Source organism: Parambassis ranga, chromosome 1 (assembly GCF_900634625.1).
Source record: "Parambassis ranga chromosome 1, fParRan2.1, whole genome shotgun sequence".
NCBI classification, from domain to species: domain Eukaryota; kingdom Metazoa; phylum Chordata; class Actinopteri; family Ambassidae; genus Parambassis; species Parambassis ranga.
In genome coordinates, this window is record NC_041022.1 from 9,321,631 (window position 1) to 9,340,536 (window position 18,906).

At 41.0% G+C, this 18,906-nt stretch overlaps 3 protein-coding genes across 3 annotated transcripts; 1 reads left to right on the forward strand and 2 right to left on the reverse strand.

The window, feature by feature from the left end:
- Window positions 1-434: 434 nt before the first annotated feature.
- On the reverse strand, window positions 435-5,941 carry LOC114433044 (phospholipid phosphatase 3-like). The gene is made up of 6 exons (XM_028401299.1): window positions 5,428-5,941; window positions 3,315-3,472; window positions 2,912-3,198; window positions 2,777-2,834; window positions 1,440-1,616; window positions 435-1,324 (listed from the first exon to the last, which is right to left on the reverse strand). Exons 1-6 carry the CDS (start codon window positions 5,633-5,635, stop codon window positions 1,226-1,228), a joined length of 987 nt encoding a protein of 328 aa, XP_028257100.1. The 5' UTR covers window positions 5,636-5,941; the 3' UTR covers window positions 435-1,225.
- A 5,040-nt stretch (window positions 5,942-10,981) lies between these two features.
- LOC114433146 (uncharacterized) lies at window positions 10,982-13,792 on the forward strand. Its single transcript, XM_028401516.1, has 3 exons — window positions 10,982-12,180; window positions 12,285-12,318; window positions 12,674-13,792. Exons 1-3 carry the CDS (start codon window positions 11,917-11,919, stop codon window positions 13,045-13,047), a joined length of 672 nt encoding a protein of 223 aa, XP_028257317.1. The 5' UTR covers window positions 10,982-11,916; the 3' UTR covers window positions 13,048-13,792.
- A 2,337-nt stretch (window positions 13,793-16,129) lies between these two features.
- On the reverse strand, window positions 16,130-18,681 carry LOC114433101 (tumor necrosis factor ligand superfamily member 14-like). The gene is made up of 7 exons (XM_028401429.1): window positions 18,300-18,681; window positions 17,860-18,096; window positions 17,383-17,439; window positions 17,164-17,194; window positions 16,990-17,049; window positions 16,639-16,888; window positions 16,130-16,538 (listed from the first exon to the last, which is right to left on the reverse strand). Exons 2-7 carry the CDS (start codon window positions 18,055-18,057, stop codon window positions 16,355-16,357), a joined length of 780 nt encoding a protein of 259 aa, XP_028257230.1. The 5' UTR covers window positions 18,058-18,096; window positions 18,300-18,681; the 3' UTR covers window positions 16,130-16,354.
- Window positions 18,682-18,906: the final 225 nt, after the last annotated feature.

Here is an 18,906-nt window from a genome sequence, read left to right on the forward strand (position 1 = left end):
TGTATGCTGTTTTTGGTTAGTTTGCTTGGTTTGGGTATTTGCATGGTGTCTGTGTTTGATTGTGTTCTATCTGCAGCAGAAGCTGCATTGAGTTGAATTCTCTCAGCCATTGTATTACAGCAACAGTAAATGTGTGTAGTGTGAAAGATCCTGCTAACTTATTTTTTTCAGTTCTAAATCATAGAGCATTTTTACTGAGAATTGTTCATTTCTTTGTGTTATTAAGTTTAGTAGCCCTTAAAACTGAACTGAAGCCAACTGATCCAAATGTATGCAAATTAGAATGGCTTTAACAGTACATGATAATATATAAAGAGCAACAGCTGGTAGTGAGCCCAAAGTTAATTGTATAGCTGGCTAAAAGATCAGCTGCTTACGTGTTCAGTGAGATAAGTTGTGTTAAAGGCCTGTGCTACCAAAAAACAAGATAATCGCCCCATAAAAGTTCATTTTTATTTTCAAAATATAATGTAATAATGTAACTTAAAAAGACAATGATTAAAAAAAACATGTATTTTTAATGATCTATGTGCACTTGGAATAGTGAATAATCTGTATCCATGGCATTATTAAATATAAAACTAGTAGCATCCACTCTTACGGTATATTGTTTAGTTGTAGTCATTCTCTCAACTAAATGACACACAGATAGAGGGACACATCCTATCATATCTACTGGTGTATCATGTTAGGAAAATATACATTGCTATCTTGCTATTTGTGCTTTCCTTCAACATCAACATTCAAAGTTTATGTAAAAAAAAACAGCTACACAATAAATTCCACGTTTGTATAAAATATATTACATCCTACATATCAAACCATTGCTAATTAATAACACTAACATGGGAAGTTTAAAAGTGCTTTTACAGTCTCATTCAAATTTTGAAAGTCTGTATATGCTTACAAGTGGTGTGTACAGTGCTAGTGGTTGCAGTCGTATCTCACAGGTTAATTATAAAAACCAAAGGGTTGAATGGTGAGGCTGTTTACATGACACATATTCAGTATAGTTTTCAGCACCTTCTCTCCTTTCTCTACATTCAGCCTCAGTCAGTCAGTCAGTCAGTCCACCCTCTCCCGTTCTCTCTCCCACTCTGTCCAAATACTGAGGTATGTGGTTTGATTTCACAGGAAATGGTCTCACATTCTTTAAATCTCTTTTCAATCCGTGTCAGACTTCAGGCAGCGAGTGGCTGTTGTTGGTACATGGCGGGTGTGAGGTTTAGCAGACGGTGTGGTGGGGTGATAGTGGGCTGTCTGGGGTCTCGGTCGGAGACATATCTGAACTAGAACTTTTAAACATTGATGAGATGTGGAAGGCCTAGAGAGGTAGAAACAAAAAAAACACAAACACATGCCCAGCTTGAGACAGAAGCACACTCTGACATGTGGACGTGCACTGATGCACAAAAACAAACAAGTCAAGGTATACTGACCACCCAGTAAGCAGTCAGGGCTCCCTGTATGTAGCCTGTCAGCACATCTGACGGGTGGTGCCTGTAGTCTGAGATGCGGGTCAGACCTGTGTAAATCGCCAGCGAGACCAGGAAAAACTGCAGAACCGGCCTCAGCAGGCGCGCACCACGCCATGTCAACCGTGCCTGTAGGTAGAACTACAGAAACACAGAGTTAAATAATAATGAATGCAGGTTAATGAATATGCAAGGAGTTCAGGTTTAAAGGTAGGGTAGGAGATTTTGAAAACTGAAGTGAGTCAGCCAGATTTCGAAAGTAAACACACACCCCTTTCTCTCGAAGCTCACCCCGAAGCCACGCCTCTCAATCACATGGACGCGCATTACCTGAAGACAAGCTGCAGTCTGTGACTTTGGCCATCATGCACGTACCTCTCTGATGCGTGCAGAGCAGGAAGAGAGTGACAACCAGCCAATACTCCACGCAGGGTCCACCCGGAGGATTGGCTGATGTTTTTAGTGTTTTATAGCTTCCACAGATGATTAATATTCTTCCTTTTAATGGGAAACTGCTGAACTAATTGGTTGCTATCGGATTGTAAAGAGAAGTTACACTAATTTAACAAAAAGTGCATCAGAATGAATTTTTGTTTTGTGATGTTCTCAAAGCGGCTTAATAATCCCAGAATGTTCACGAGGATGTGGTGGCAGCAATAGTGGAGGGTGCTCCTTTTTAGGGCATGGTGTAGAAGTAGTAGCAATTATTATGATTTGAACCTATTATGTTGATGCCAGGTTTGAATTCTGTCCAGATATTGCTGCTTCAAAAGATTCGCCATGAACTACAGCCTATCTGATATTATAGAAAACACTGTAAGGCACTATAAACTAATGCTGAGCTTTTCAGCTGTAAACCAAATTTTGAGTTTCCGATGCAGTCCTGAAGTGTGCATATTCTCATATTCAGGCACTTATTCTGCACAAACACAGCCTTTCATATACACATATAAATGCAAGAGCTTACACACACACATACACCCTCGCACAATAGAGCAGAGCAGTGAGACAGTGAGGCGAGGTCACACTCCTCCCACAGCAGAACAAAGCAGTCCCTGTTCGTCCCATATCTCTCTCTCTCCATTTCCCTCGTCTCTTTCATTCTCTCTCTTTCTGCCGCTAACAGGACTGATGATGAGTCCCTGTTTCATTCATTCATTCTTTCTCTTTTGCATTTTATAGAGTGATGGTAATTAGAAATTGGAAACGCAGTCAATTTTGTTTGCCAGCGTGTGTGTGTGTGAGAGAGAGAGAGAGAGAGACAGGGGAAATACATGAAAAGCAACCTGATAGATACTCACGGCTAAATAGAGCATTGTGTACATCGCAAAAGAAGCATGGCCAGAGAAGAAGGACTTCCTGCAAAATGAGGAATCATTTAGAATAACACAACAACCTATTATATGCATCATAAATTCACTGACACACATACACACCTGGCCTCTTCCTCTAACCGATGGTCAGGCTGACGACAGGTCACAGTTGCAACATAGGTTCCAGGCGTGCAGTTAAGCGACGCATAGGTGACGCCGCACACAGACAGGAAGTACGGTCGCAGCCGCCCCACGCTGAGCTTGGCCATGTTGGTCAGCGATTGGCCAACACAACAGCCAAACAGGAAGCAGCCCAGCTCTTTGTACAGACAGGACACGTACAGGTTCCTGACGAAGGCCTTAGAGCTGACGCTTCGGAAACGCACCCGGTAACATTCCCCGAGGGCGATCTGGAAGTGGAAACGTCACGTTACATTCTCCTCATCGTCCTCACGAGCTGGGACTCGCCGTGCGGTAAATGAGAATGGGATGTGACGGGGTTGATGAAGATGATGAGTGTACTCACTGTGAGGCCAGTGATGATGATGCCACCGGCGATGAGTAATTCATCTGGTATGGCTTCTTGGTGCAAATAAGGATAGGTGATGCTGGGGTCCCCACACATGAAACCTCTTTTGTAAGGGCTCATTGCCTTCAGCTCGCACGCAAAGAATGGGATGGAAGCTGGAACAGAGGAGGGAGTGGAAGATGAATGGAACTAGACCAAGAAATAATATCATGATACCAGAGGAGCTCCCTCTTTAACCAAACAAAACATTTTTTTCTAGAAAATATAACATTAAAAGTCACCACTGCCTGCAATCTGAGTCAAGGTTAGCATCTTTACTTTAACAATATAAAACACTCCACTGCTGACCATGGATTTGATTTCTCAATGTCGTTTAAGATGATTTAAATCAGATTTAGTAGCAGTAATACGATGCTTTCTGTTACTCGTGCTGGTACACACACACTGCTCTTGACTCCTCATCTGTGTTACACACCAAGAGACATGCTAAGTATCCTCTTAATCACAGCTGACAGTAATAAGGTCAGAGCAACAATTCTAAGCTATAATAAAACATGCAGGGAATATGACATTGGGGGATTGAGAAAAGGACAAAAGGTCAAATGAGAAATAGTTTTACAGAAAAACAAGAGTGGGAACCCCGAATTTTTCTCTCTGGAGGACAACCGACAAGAATGTGTGGGGGTCACACATCCTCCACTGGGACCAAAGAAATGTAAGAGAGAGGGAGAAGCAAGAGCAGAAAGCTCCTGTTTCCTGACTGAATACAGGCTGAATCCACTGAGACTGGAAGCAAGGCAGAGCTCAACAAAGACCCAGTTTGAACCACACACACATGTGTGTGTGTGTGTTTTTGTGTGTGTCTGTGTGCACATTTCTGTTGATGAGGAGAGAAAGGAGGGGGTTGTTTGTGACTCCCGTTCAACTCTTCCCAACAAAACAAAGAGTAAATGCTTCAGCAGACCAGAGCCAGAAGCAGCCTCACACTGTCTCTGTTTGTCTCGGGATGTCCCTCCCTGATGTCCCTCCCTCCCTCCCTCCCCCCCTCTCTCCCTCTCTCTCCCTCTCTCTCTCTCGCTCTGCCTGTCTCTGTCTTGCATGCCTGCACACACAAGTAGGAAAGAGAGCTGAGGGGGATGAGACAGACAGACAGAGAAACAGACACTCCTCGTAGGGCTCCCTCCCTTCTGCACCAATCCAATCTGTTGTATATACAGGCTACATCTCCATCCAGCTTTTTCCAATTAGCCAACATTACATAACCAACCCTCCCGTTACATATAAGGGGCCATTGGAAAGGAGAGGGGGGGTGACGACAATTAGAGTCATGGGAGAGACATGCATATGCACATACACGCACACATGCAGGACTCATGTATCGTACATTTATTTATTTTTACCAAATTGAATTCCCCCTGGCCCGACTCTACCCTGAGAACTGGGGGTTGTCATGGAAACTGTACAATTCCCTGGGCAATGCACAAACCAGCTGGCATGGAGAGCTAGAGAGAGCGCATGAGCAGAAAGAAAGAGTGGATACATGTAGCTGGAGAGAGATGGAGAGGGGGGAGAGGAACTTTTTTCCTTTCGTTTTTTTTATTTTTGTTGAAAACTCAGAAAACTTAACTTGCAGCTCATATCCCTCAAACTCAGCATTATGCCTGCATGCATTATTTGTGCAGTCACAAGAGTGTCTCTGCTGATGAAAGGATGAAACAAACTTAATATACTGGGGGTTAACCAGTCTTAATCAGAGGAGGGAAATGAGGTAAATCACATTTACTTGAGTTTGTTAATTGTTTGGTGGAAAATAAAATGTTAAAAAGAGGCAAATAAAAACAAAACTGAAAACTTAAACTTGAATCTGACTTTTTTGGATTTCAGCCTGATAAGATGCAAGTGAACAATATCCTTTCTTCAAAAATATATTTAATAATAAGCATGAGTGCTCACACAGGTTTAGGAATGGACAAAATAACAAACAATGGTTGCATCTTAACAAACACAACTTTTGCAGAGAAGTGGTGCACTACTTTTTTGTGGCAATCCGTGAGTTTGCGCATTTTAAAGTTGCATAAAGTATAACAATTAAAAGGTGCTGTATATTTACCAAGGAAGAGACAGAGGAGGTCCAACCCGACCAGAAGTTTTCTTTTGGATAAGGCCGGTCCACTTATCTCTATGAGTTTCTTCCCGCTGCCGTTCTCCATCCCCATCCCAGCTGCTGCTGCTGCGGCCAAACTGCTCTTGTTGTCCGTCAGTTTGAGCTGGAGGTCCGCGGGCACACCGGCGCTCTGCGGCCCGAATGTGTCCAACATAACGACTGGCTGCGAGTTGAGGCTTTGAGAGAACAACCTACTGGCATCAGAAACCTGGGAGCGCCCCTGTAGTAATCCTCAGTACTCCGCCCGGTTTGGAAGTAACATCCCCAAAGTTGACGAAGTATTTAATATGCTGCCCGCAGCACGTGTTGCATAGCTGTCAAAGTACAGAGTATTGTTCATTTATATTTGATGTCATCACACAGTCAGCAGCGCTCGTCCAGACTCGTTACAGCGTGTCCGTCAACTTGAAGATATGCAGGATGTTTCCGGAACAAGCGCTCCGGGATGGGATACGATTTCTCTCTCACTTTCTCTCTCGCTCTCTCTCTCTCTCTCACTCTCTCTCTCTCTCACTCTTACTCGCTCACTCACTTGGGAAAATGTGATGACGAATACCTTGTAAACAATTTCCACGAGCTTGGACGAGAGGAAGAGCATCAGACATGTGTCACAGTGACGGTGATGCAATCATGGACATTTCTCCATCCCTTTGACCTTTCACCTTCATTTCTATATACAAATTTATATGAACCATTCTTACAGATTATGTATAGAAGCAAAACTGTTTTTTCACTTTGATCAGTTGTATGTCTTCCTCCTGTATGTCTCAGGTTTGGGCAGAGCCAATCCCAGTCATGTACTGGATTTTCTAATTCCTCAAAATATGGGTTCATGAAAAATATTCATAAACCCATTTTTACATTAGTAAGGATATACATTATATCATGCACAAGTATTTGGCCTATAGGTTACTGACAAAACAACAGAATCTATGGCCTGATTGAGTTAAGACTGGGTCCAACTAAATTATGAATTTGACATATCCTCACCTCAAGCACTGACTCCTCATTAACCTGCTATGCTGTCTGTCCTGTACACAAATGATTCATTAATTAGGAGCCTTAGTATCTAGTAATTATCCTACCAATTTCTATAGCAAAATGGCAGAGGGTTAGCATTTTTGCATGAATTGCATTACCCCTTGTGATCAACCTGATTGATAGTTTATCCTGTAGGCTGTGTTGACACCACACCAACAATTTTCCACAGAAACACTTTGCACTGAGAGGTCTGTGTTGTGTGTATGTTGAAATAGCAGAGTTTGAATACCAAAGTGATAGTAATGTAAGGTTTTACCCTTTTCTGAGGACATATACAGTTGCAGGCTCACAAATAACTTACACTGTTAGCACAGCACACAGGCCTGTGCTCTCTTTGTCTGCTTGCCACCACTTGATTGGCTTTGTGTGTGTATGCAAACCTACGTCCTTGTGTCTGCTTTTAACTCTTGCTGCTGATTGCAGTTTAAAAAAAAAAATACAGTGTGGAGGGTGCTCTGCTGTTTATAGCATGTTGAAGATCCAGCCAAAAGATGAACCTGGTCCTGTAGAGGCAGGCCACCATCACCACAAACAGCAGCATCCATTATCAACACATCGAACTCCTGACGCTTTGTGGGCCTGTTAAAACGGCTGATTTGGCACAATGTGTCAAAGGATGAGACACACTTACATAGAACAACAACAAAAAAGCAGAAATACACAAAGTCTCCAACTCCATGGAAGTCAGTCAAGGTGATGGCCTCCATTTATTATTACTGAGTATACAGACCTTTGAGGCAGCTACAGGTGCAAATCAAGAAGATTTAAATATGTTTACCTTATTTGACTTTCAAACTTCTGCCTTTTACTTTGTGCATTTTGCGTCACTACTACTAATTGCGTGAGCATGCTGGTTTTTCTAAAAGTGACTCATTTTGCTTTAAGTGACATGCTCATCCATCATCCCAGTGCTGCCACCTGGTGGTCTACGGATCAACCAAACCTTTATTATCACACTCTTAAGATTATCTTTTTTTCTTTTGTGCATAAGGAGATCTACTAATGGTGGAAAAACATTAACAGACGAAGACATTGTATATCACAGCTATACAAGTTATGTTATATACCCATTTAGTGTACAGACAGCTTTATTAACAGTGATGGAAGTCTGCGTTTGCACCTGTTTCGATCATTAAAATAGCAGCAGAGACTATGAAGGACTATAGTGTGTTTTTTGCTGTAGAGGGCAGCAGAAGCATTGTGAGGGCAGGTTTCCCTTCTTGTCTCCTGATTGTAAACAACCTTCATTTTTTGTTTCAATACACATAGGAAGGGAGAGGGAAAGGGGGATACTTTGTGAAAGTGTGAAGTGAAAACCAAGACAGTGATTTCCCTTTGAGAAAAGCCCTGAGGTACATCACAGTGTTGTTCACAAATGCCCTTATACTGACCCCTGAAAACATAATATATAAAACCCCACTGTGCACTATATGTATGTGTGAGGACTTGTGCTGATTATACAGAGTTAAAGCTCTCACAAGCTATTACGTGACATGGTTCCTCTTCGTCTCCTGTATTTCATCATTTTCGGTAAGGACGATCATTTTTGAATTATTCATGTGACTGAGGAGCTCACTGACTAATGCTGTATGGCACTTCCTCTGATGACATGTGGATAAGCAGAGGACTTACAAATGTACACTGGCAGTAATCCAAAACACATTTTCTCCCTACCACACACACACAAACATTCTAGCACTTATCCCCATAAAAAAGAAGAAGAAGTTTTTCTGGCACTTTCATTTAATTTTTTTCATTCTAATGGAAACTTTTGAGGAATTTATCTGCGCGTGTTTTCATGACTGATTTACTAAAGTCATGTTTGTACATGTACAGTTACTTTCATTAAGGAACAAAAGGTATGGGTTTTTTGTGTTGCAGCACATGATCTTCTACAAATTGACACTCATAATGCTTTATTTCTCATTCTCTCTGTTTCATGCTAACTTCCCCCTGTCTCTTACTCTATCCCTCCCACACAGAAACCAGCTCTGTGTTTTTTCCCATCTGAGTTCCTCATGATGTTTTAATTACTGAAACACTGTTTTTTATGTTATTTAGTAACAGTAAACATCATGGAAATGGTTAAACTTACCTGTCCATTATAATACTGCTACCAGAATATCAGTAAGTGTAAGACCTGCAATGTCAAATGTTCCTGAACCAAACTCTTTAAGAAGATGAAAGAACTTCCCCCCCCCAAAAAAAAACCTCAGCACAGAAGGGGGAAATATGGAAGAACTGATCCGGAGTGAAAATTAGACAAAATGAACAGAAAGTTGTGACCAAATTCACCTGCTGACAATAAGTGGTTTATTAAAAATGCTGTAATGGTTGGAAAATAATTATTCACATGTGTAGGTGTTTATAATAAATAATGCTGTCACTTAATGGTAAAATGGCATCGTGTTAACTCACTTTCTGAGACAAGAGCCAAGTTTTAAATAATGCCAGAAAAAAAATATATACACATATTTGTACCCACTGACTTAAATAAGTGTAGGAACAATTACCTAAAAAAAGTCATTTTTATATCATTGTACAAAGTGTTTTTAGCCATTATGAGTCTTGAGAAGGATGGGGACAGTAAGCTGGTTGTAGCCTTTAGCTTAGCATGAGCCCCTGGTCTGTCGTTGTGTTTCTGTGCTTCTCTCTCTCTTTCACACACACACCTCTCTGGCAGCATCTCATACACATTCATGGGGGGCGGGGACTCATCTTCTGCAGCCAGAACAGGGAACGGTTTTCACATTTTGTATACATCTATTCAGATTTTGTTATAGAGATGATTGATGTTTTCTCAAATGAATTCAGAACCATTTTTCTGTTTTTTAATTATACTTGTGTCATTTCAAGGGCCTTAAAATAAACCATGAATACAAAAAGCTTGTGCACATGCTGTTTTAAGCATCATGTGCACCGGATACTGCCCATTTTCGATCTTAGTAGCTGGAAGCAACAAACACCATATAAGACTATTCAAACTGCAAATATGAGGCCTGATGAAATGTGTCTGGGGTGGGTATAGCTACATATTTAGTTAAATGAAGTTTGTGAATCTTTTCCTGTCACTTCCTGTGTTGTATCTTTATGCTCTTCCTGTAACAACCACAAACATCCCCTCAACACTTCTGTTTCAATGTATTGCAAATATGACCAGCTGATAAGTAAATACCACTTGGGAATGAGATTACCATAAACCTCTGTGTAAACTTGTAATGGATCATTTATGCAGTAGGGCAGGCATGTTACTTATTGTAAACAAGAAAAAAGAAAAAGCCAGTAGTTGCTCTTGTACAACATCTGGACCCCAGATACATTTCATGCATCATTTGCAGTTTGAACAGTCTTATGGTCTTGGTATTTTATTGCTTCCTGCTGTGACACACAGATTAAGTGATTAAAAACATGTGATAAAGGTTGACGTAAATATAGATAAGTGCTGTCTGACGTGATCGTCTTGAATCAGACTTTATTAATCCTAAACCGGAATGTCAGTGTTACAAGCAGTAATGGAGCTGGAGCCTATCCCAGCTGTCTACGGGTGAAAGGCAGGTTACACCCTGGACAGGTCAATAGTCCATCACAAGGCAACATACACAGAGAAAACCTGGAGAAACCCCACACAGGCACAGAAAGGCCCCAGTCAGAATCAAACCAGGAACCTGCTTGCTGTGAGGCAGCAGTGCTCTAACCACTGCACCACCATGCCGCTGCACCTGATCCACAAGTAGAAAAAAAAAACTACACATTTGTGCACACACACAAATCCTGTACACTGGTTTTAAAGTCACAACAAACAATAATGAATGTAAGCAGGTGTTTGTCAGAAATGCAGGTGTCAACTGTGGAGACGTTTTCACCCTGGACAAGAATATAGCAGCAAATATCACAACTAATAACCCTTTGCAGGATCTGGATATTGTTTTAGTGTCTGGTGTCCTATGTCCATATAAAGGCTGCAAAAGAGCGGATCTTACATCTTAGGTGACCATATTTCATCTTGGAAAACGTCAATCGGTTTCCAGTAGGTTTTGCAAGGATTTAAGAGCATCAGTGATCGTTATCTAAAGAGATATAACGAGGTGATACAGATTATCCCAAAAGGTGAATGAAGCTGAGGTCAGGATGGGTCAGAGGACTGACCACCATTATACACAGGTAGCTGCAGTTATTGGTGTCTCATTGCAGCTTCTCAGCCTCAGCTGAATTTGCAGAGTAATGCACTGTACTTCATCTGTCATGTGTGCAGACCTTTGTCATCACTGCTTGTATGGTTGAGTGTGAATGAATAGGCTGTAAAATGGAAACACTGTCGGCTCTCTCAAGAAATTACAAAAAGAATCCTGCTTCTATAAACCTGAAGAGCTTGAGTAGCCTGATTGTAGCAGGATTGTGTGTGATCTATATGTATCACTTGAAATACCACACATTTTAAGTGACTATTTTAAAACACTGTCGTTTATTCGGGTTATTTATGCAACTGAAAACTTTGTTTGGAAAGTCAGTAATCCTGCCTTCTCCTTTCACTGTCTTGAGACAGTTTCTACTACCACCCTCCAGTGAGGCTGGAAATTCCCATTCACTTTCCATCATATCTGTAGGCCGATAACAATCTGTCAGGATTCGAAGGGTGTGTGTAACCACAAAGGTTTCTTTTTTGTATTTCCTGACGTTCCTGTCCTTCCAACTGCTACCAGTTGAAACCCATCTCTTCATCTTTCTCTCTCCCTCACACACACACACACAGAGCAGGGGGTTCCCATATGTTTAAACAGATCCCTTTTTAGACGCTGTGATCTTTTTTTAGATGAGTGATGAAATAAGCTACACAAATGCCCAACCTCCTCCACACACACACAGAGAAAGACGCACACATACACTCAAGTCCATGTTCATCATATATTCAGACTATTACTATCGCCATAGTGCCACTTTTGCCAGGCCAGCCTCGCTCACATCGGCATGAGAAAGGTGCGCCTTCTGTTTGACTTGTGTCGGAAGGGTTAAGCTGTGGCCGTCTCTCCTTTTCATTTTCCACCTAAGGCGCTGTGTCTGGTGCGCCCTTGCGCAATAGCGCGGAGAGGCGCGGAAAGTCTATGTGTAGTTTTCACACCTCCTGACAGAGCAGTGCAAGAAGGGGGGTGTGTGTGTGTGGAGGCGACAGGGAAACCCATGACTTCCGCGTTTTTCCTCCGTCCCTGAAACTGAGTGCAGTTGAACGTATAAAAAGCTAACATGGTGTCTGTAGCCGCGACATACACGCAAAGAACGAGGACCGGGCTGCATGACTGAAAGCCGGACTAACCTGCTGAGGAAAGTTTTAAAAGCTTTGCTTTGGACTTCAAGTCTTAACAAAAAAATCTCCAGTCTCGGACACCTCACTGCTTATTGATGGGACAACCAAATACACAAGTGGTGGACGTGGAGTCTCTTCGGGAAAGCGGCCGCCGGCGTGGAAGCTGCCTGGACAGTTTTCTCGTCACGTCCATCGTCGTTCTGTTCGCGGCGGTGACAGCCGTGGCTGTCGGCGGAGTGATGCTGGCGATGGAGCTGCGGTCCGAGCTGCGGTCCCAACTGGAGCCCCTGCGCTCCATCACAGTTGGCAGGACCTCAGAATTCACAGGAGATATAGGAGACACTCCTCCAGTGTACAAGGTAAACAGCGTTATGTTGCAGTTATCTGCTGGGTAGAAACAGACTGTGTGATCACTGTAACCATGACCTGTGCACATTTTAACCATCTGTTGTTTTATGTACAGATGCAGAACTTTGCCCACCTGGAGGACAACTCACGTAAGTCTTCTATTTTTTATTTTTTTTTTATTAAAAAGATTTTCAGCATAGATCGGTAAATACTTTATTGATCCAGCAGGGGGGAAATTGCTATGTTACAGCAGCAGCAAATAAAACAATAGAACATAATCACATAAAGCCCTGGACTGGAAAAACTTTAAAAAGTTATGAATAGATTATGTAGTTAATAATTAGTGTCTCAATGGAAAAACAATCTGCTTTGTTTGCTGCTGAAATGTGAAACTAAAAGAGTTTATATAAGCTCAAACAATTGTCTAACTGTCAAGTCAGAAAGGAATGTAATGATGATATCTTGTCTAGACAACATTTTAAAAAAACTGTTTGTCTCCTGCAGGCGAGCTGAACAACTCTACCATGAAATGGTTTGTAGTCCATTATGGTCATGGGACATCTGTGGGAAGCAACTTCATCTACAACTCTGACGATGGTTCACTGATGGCAAAAAAGACAGGGAGCTACTTCTTGTACCTTGACCTCAAACTCGAATGCGTCCATTCCTGCGGTGCAGGCATCCTCACTGTGGCTGTGGGCAATAAGCTCAAGTGTGAGGTCGCACTTCAGGCAGGCTCAGTGTCAGAGAGCAGGAGGTGTTGGAGCGTGAGCGGGATAAACACAGACGACAAACTGATGGGACAGATGTCCGTGTCAGGGACAAACCTGAACAACTGGAAACTGGACTCACAAATTGGGATGTTCCTCATAGACTGATGTGGACGCCGCGGTTCATTTAGCTCTCATCTGGCTGCAGACGTGCTCATGACCCCTGTGGGTTAGTAACACTAGTCTGTTTTCTGAAAGCTTAACTAATTGAAAGCAGGCAGGCACAGGTGCCATGTGACGTGGGTTCTCATAAAGAACCCTAAACAGGAAGGAATCTCAGGATGACCTGCAGTTACAAACAGGGGGGAAAAAATCCACACTCACCTCAATCTGTGTAAAAACTGTATGTATATATGTATTTATTTGGGTTTTATGCAGCTATTTATGTATTTATAATACTCTCAATGTAGATGCCACTACATTCATATTGATGTGCAATACATTGTGATTTTTAATCGGCCTACATTGGGTTAGAAGTGACTTTATAGCTCTGTTTTTATAGCTCTGTTAATCTGCAGGTGTAAAGTTTTCTCTTTTTTTTAATGTGTGATGAAACTTCTGCACAAAAACCACAACAGGGACAGAATTTAGCTCTACTGTACCTGAGTAACGAGGATGAGTAAAGGGTGTGTACATAAAAATAAATTCCCTAGAATCAAAGTTAGATTAAAAATGGTCCTTGTGTAATTTAAACGAGATAAAAATGTGTTTTTTAAAAAAATAAGGTATGTTTTGTATGAGATTAGATAAAAAGATATGAAATTTAGAGAATTTTGAAAACTTTGTAAGTCCTATGGACAATCTCTACTCAGAATGTATATCATTATAATCCATATTAAACATGGACAATGTGGAGGTCACTGTAGTGTGAAAAGTTTTGTTGCGACAAAAGTTTCTAGTGGAATGTGTACAAGTTTTTTTATGTAAGGGAAAGTTCCCTGCTGTTGCGCAGCATTTACCGGGAACTGGGTACACATCACATCCTGTTTATTTACCACTCAGTGCAGTTAGAGGGGGGGGGGGAAATGCTGTGGGCCAGCAAACAAACAAATGTACATCATGCAAACAATGCAGATGACAAGTGAAATAAAAAGTACTTTTTTAAACATGATATTTGATTTTTCTTTTTTTTTACGTGCAGAGCAGAAAGCAGACTTTAATATTGGCTTAAAAAAACATGCTTATTACCAGGTGGATCAGTTTAGTTAGATCAATACATGATTTTGCAATTGATAAGCTGTTTCCAAAAATCACTGAAGTGTAATTACAATTATGTGTATTCTCATTGAAACCACAACACAATTATTAACAACAATTAACAATTATTAGTCAAGTTGCACACGATGTGTTAAAATCCCTTACTAAATGTGATGGTAATTTGTTAGGTGTTACTATCATGATACAGCAGCTGAGAATTTTTACACTACATTATCACTGCAAAATTAATTAATCATTACAGATTATACCACACATTTTGCAAGAAAAATCATTCAGTGATGTGATCTTTCTCCCAGGCTGGAAAACCTTTAGCAGCAGCAGGGCTTGTTACACCAGCCTCATTCCTCTGGCGAGCTAGATGCATGTTACACCTGTTTCTGTCCATAGTTAGCTCAACCAGGAATTCAAAACCAGATATCTATACACTTTCTATTCATGCTGTTGTTCCATAACTACGTGTGATTGTAAGAGAGGGAACTCTTTTTAGAGTCCTCAGTGAGTAGGAGTGAATGGAGCAAAGCGACTGAAATCACCATTTACACCAAATCTAATCTGATAAACAGAACACATGGTCAAATCAAGCCACACTAGAGAGCTTTGGTCATCAGGACAAACAGATTTAGCAAAAATCAACACACACCTCACACCACACGCCTGCTACTGTACATATTAGAGAACATTTCAGTTGTTCCAATAAATACCTGCTTGGCTGCCTTCATCTATTATGACATGAGACTCATACTGTGGCACACTTTCATAGGCATAGATATCGATATGATCCTGCAAGTGGCTTCTTGTTACTATCCAAAGCCTTTTCAAATATAATAATAATAACAATCAATCATCATCATCATAAACCTAGAGGCCTCGTACATGTGGTTTCAGTGACTTAAAAAGTGGACTAAAGGGACAGTGCATGCATTCAACAATAGCCAACAATAGCCTTTAATAGCCAGTGAAGACAGGCCTGATGATACACCTTTATAATTGCATTTACTAAAGAAGGTAATCCATGCACTTTTTTGTGTAGCACTCATCTTCCTCACTGTTCTAGTTGCCAAAGTTCTTGCATGCTTTTCTGGGCCTCCTTTCCTGCAAGAACAACAGTGTTCATCTATGGGCAGTAACGGCCTCATGAATCTCAGTGACTCTAAGAAGTAACTGGCATCTTTCCAGAGCACACCTGTCATGTGATAAGGTGTACTGTTGCAGACTTTTAATGTATTTATGAGCTATGTTTAATGAGCTGAGTATATTTGTCAAATGAATATAGAAGAATAAAACCATGTGTATTGTATTTATGTACATTACATAAGCTACAATGTGATCACTTTCATGCATCAGGTTTGCAAAAGTATCAGTGTGTGTTTGTGTGTGTGTTTTCTCAGATGCACAGATGTGTATCTGCACCTGGCAGGAAATGACCCAGATATTTCAAATTCAAATCCATCTCAGGTCACTTGTTGCACTCAGTCACCTCTAGTGGCTCTCTGTTGTCATGGTGATTGGTCTGTCATCCTGTCTGCACAGTTTCCTGATCTTTACACTTTCCTTAAGTCTTAAGGAACTTAAGTCTTTCTCTTTCCACCATAATGATCTTGCAAAATCTCTTGTCGACTGTTTACCCCCCCCCCCCCCCCCCATGTGTTTATATATGTTGTCTTTTCCATCTGAAACTGCTGCTGTCTGCTGTGAAACTTTCCCCTGTAATGTGTGAGAAGAGCTGAGTCAGCTACACCATCCTCAGCACCCCAGTATACCTCCTTCCACCCCATGCTCTCCTCACTGCATCCTTACTCAACCACATCCGCCTCTACACACAAACAGCACTTTGCAGTTAGTCGTGTATATCTATAGACATGCAACCCTATAATGTGGGTTATCTGTGGTTTATAAGGTATACAAGCTGGTTCCAAACAATCTGTGTACACACAGTTTAGTAAAGAAATGTTTGAACTGGTACCAGTTTTTTTTTTTTGGTGAAACACAACATTTTATTAAAAAAAATATGCAGCAAAATATCAAGTATCAAGTAGGATTATATAGCCTGAATATCAGGTACTTTACAACACAACTACATGTTGTTTTTACAAGATTTAAAAAAAATCCATCCAATACAGTATATATTATGTATATATTATGTAAAATTAATTAACACAGACACACACAAGATGAGTACAAACTTTCACAGATGCACTTAAGGAAATATCATAAAGGCCCCCATAAAGTTCTCAGTAGTTCCTGGACGGATGCTCTGTTTATTATCCAGTGTGACGTAAATTTTGTCCCCTTTCTGCAGGTGGAAAACTCCAGCCAGGAAACTGCTCAACAGATCCTCCACATTTGCATGCTTTGAACTTGAATGCTTTAAGCAGAGTAAACTAGACGAAGAATGACAGAAGAGACGTCACGAAACACATACGGATGCAAAAAGCTACAAACAGGTATAGGAGGGAGGGACGTGAAGGTGATGGTACTTACTTTTTTGATTTCAAAAGTTCTATGGATTCATCATATGCTTTTGTGTCCTTCATCACCCTGTGCTGGATGAGCGAGCATTCCACAGCAGCGTGTTGCACTTTGGAGTAGAGGTAGTAGTAACCTTCCTTCTCGACTGTTAGTTGGCCGTTGTCATACGTCATGTTTTGGATGAAAGCTTCGCCTCCTGTCATCCATTGAACAATGTTTTTTTCTGCAATGGTTTCGTTGTTACTAAAGGGAGTGCTGGAGCCTGCAATCATAGCGAACAGAGAGAAAAGGGGTGTGAACTTAAAGGTGTAACATGTAAAATTTTAATATTTAGGTGTCAAGGAGTGATTGGAGGCATCTTACCCACGAGGTGAGCGAAGGGCCTGTCTTGAATTTGTGTCTGCATTACAGGAACATTATACCCTGTTTAAAAAAAAAAAGGCCAGGTTAGATCAATCCATACAATCCATACGTGATCCAATTATCCTATTTTTGTGGATTTTACTTGCTGCAGAGAACATAACAATAGCTGAATACCTTTAGATCCCACTTGACTCATGCTGCCACCCTATAAAAGACAGCAAAAAAAGAGCTAAAGAGTTAAAATAACTACGTTACAATATGTATCACCATGGTGATAGAATGATGCGTCCCTATAAAAACCAGGCTGCACTTTTTAAACTTTATTTGCATCTGAGCTACTCATCTCCAAAAGCACTAATCTGGAAGATACAAAGACAATTAAACCATGCTTACCTGCAGAGCAGATACTTTGGGATTGGACAGGTTCTGGCAGTGAGCGAGGGACATCGCCTACAGGTATAATAAGAAAAGAGTGGAAAATACACAGGAAAGTTGAATTGATGATATCAGAAGTTGCATGTGAGAACAGGAATTGCATTGTTGAGAAATATACCTGAAGTGTACACACAAAGTTAACATCTATAGTTTGACTTGCACAGAGCGTTGCATAAAAGAGACAGGTGTGTAATAAACAACGTTATGAAACAGTCCTAAAAAAGCGAAGTTGTGGCTTTGCACTTGAGAAAGGGAAGTAAAGTCCATTTGACAGAGCTGTCATCCTAAATAGCAAATGACAACACAGAAAAGAAACGTGTTTAGACTAATGTGTCTCAGTGTGACGTAGTGCCTAAGTAGGGAAATTCTTAAAAGGAATTTCCATTCTATCACTCTCTAAAATACTGACATGCTACGTGCAGATAGCAGCCCTACCTCAATTTTCTGGTAAAGATTGTAAATTAAGTATCCCTGGATGATGAGTGCCATTGCAGCCAGTACCCCCAGCAGGAGAAAAAACTTTTGCCCAGTCCTGGCCTGCCATGATTTCTTCTCATCGGGCATTGTGATGTAGTTAGCCTGGCTGTCCACCACAAACACGTGGGGGCTGGTACCCACTTCATCCTCTGCCATCTTTACAAGTCACACTCCAAATGGAATGATAAAGGGTTACTGAAACAGAGGAGGCAGAGTCAAAAACACAAAGACAGTCAAACAACATCAAAACTCAGGCCCTCAGCTCCTTTTACAGCATGTGATGCAATCAGTCTGTCACAGTGATTTCTGCGTGTCTCAACTAACCTCATCACAATAAAACAAAGACAAACAGCTTTTCACATTTTTATATTTATATATATATATATAAAAAAGATTACCTCAGATTTAGATGTTTGTCCACAGCTCAGTTCACCATCCAACAGCAAAAGGTACTTTTGTCCTCTGAAGTCTTGGTTAGGATGTTAAATAGCAAATATATTCTTGACACAATTTTAAAATAAACAGTTAACAACATCCTCTAAGCTACACCATTATGTTTAGTTATTTCTCCTCTTTCTCTCTGAAGCCTCTGCCTGTCTGTACAGATTACTCTTCTGCCTCACCTCTTGTGTTCGCTTGCCTGCTGTTAAGTGTCACCAATATTGCTTTACAAGCAAGCTCATCAAAGGAGGAAATGAAGATAACATGGGGAAGAGTCATAAAGATAAAGAAGTACAGTGAGAGCGAGAGCGAGAGAGTAGTCTGCGTATGTGTGGGACACTCCCTACAAAAACTGAATATAGCCTATCGTCCAGCACTTCCTTTTCTCTCTCTCTCTCTCTCTCTCTCTTTCTCTCCAGTCTCTCGATCATGTTGTTTCATACTTTTCTGGTTTCTTCTTTCAGTGTCTGCAGCTTCATGTCAGTTTCTGAGAGACTTTGTCTGGCAGTGTGAAAACCTACAGTAAAAAAGGTGACTGCAGTGTGCCTCTAATTTACATCTTTG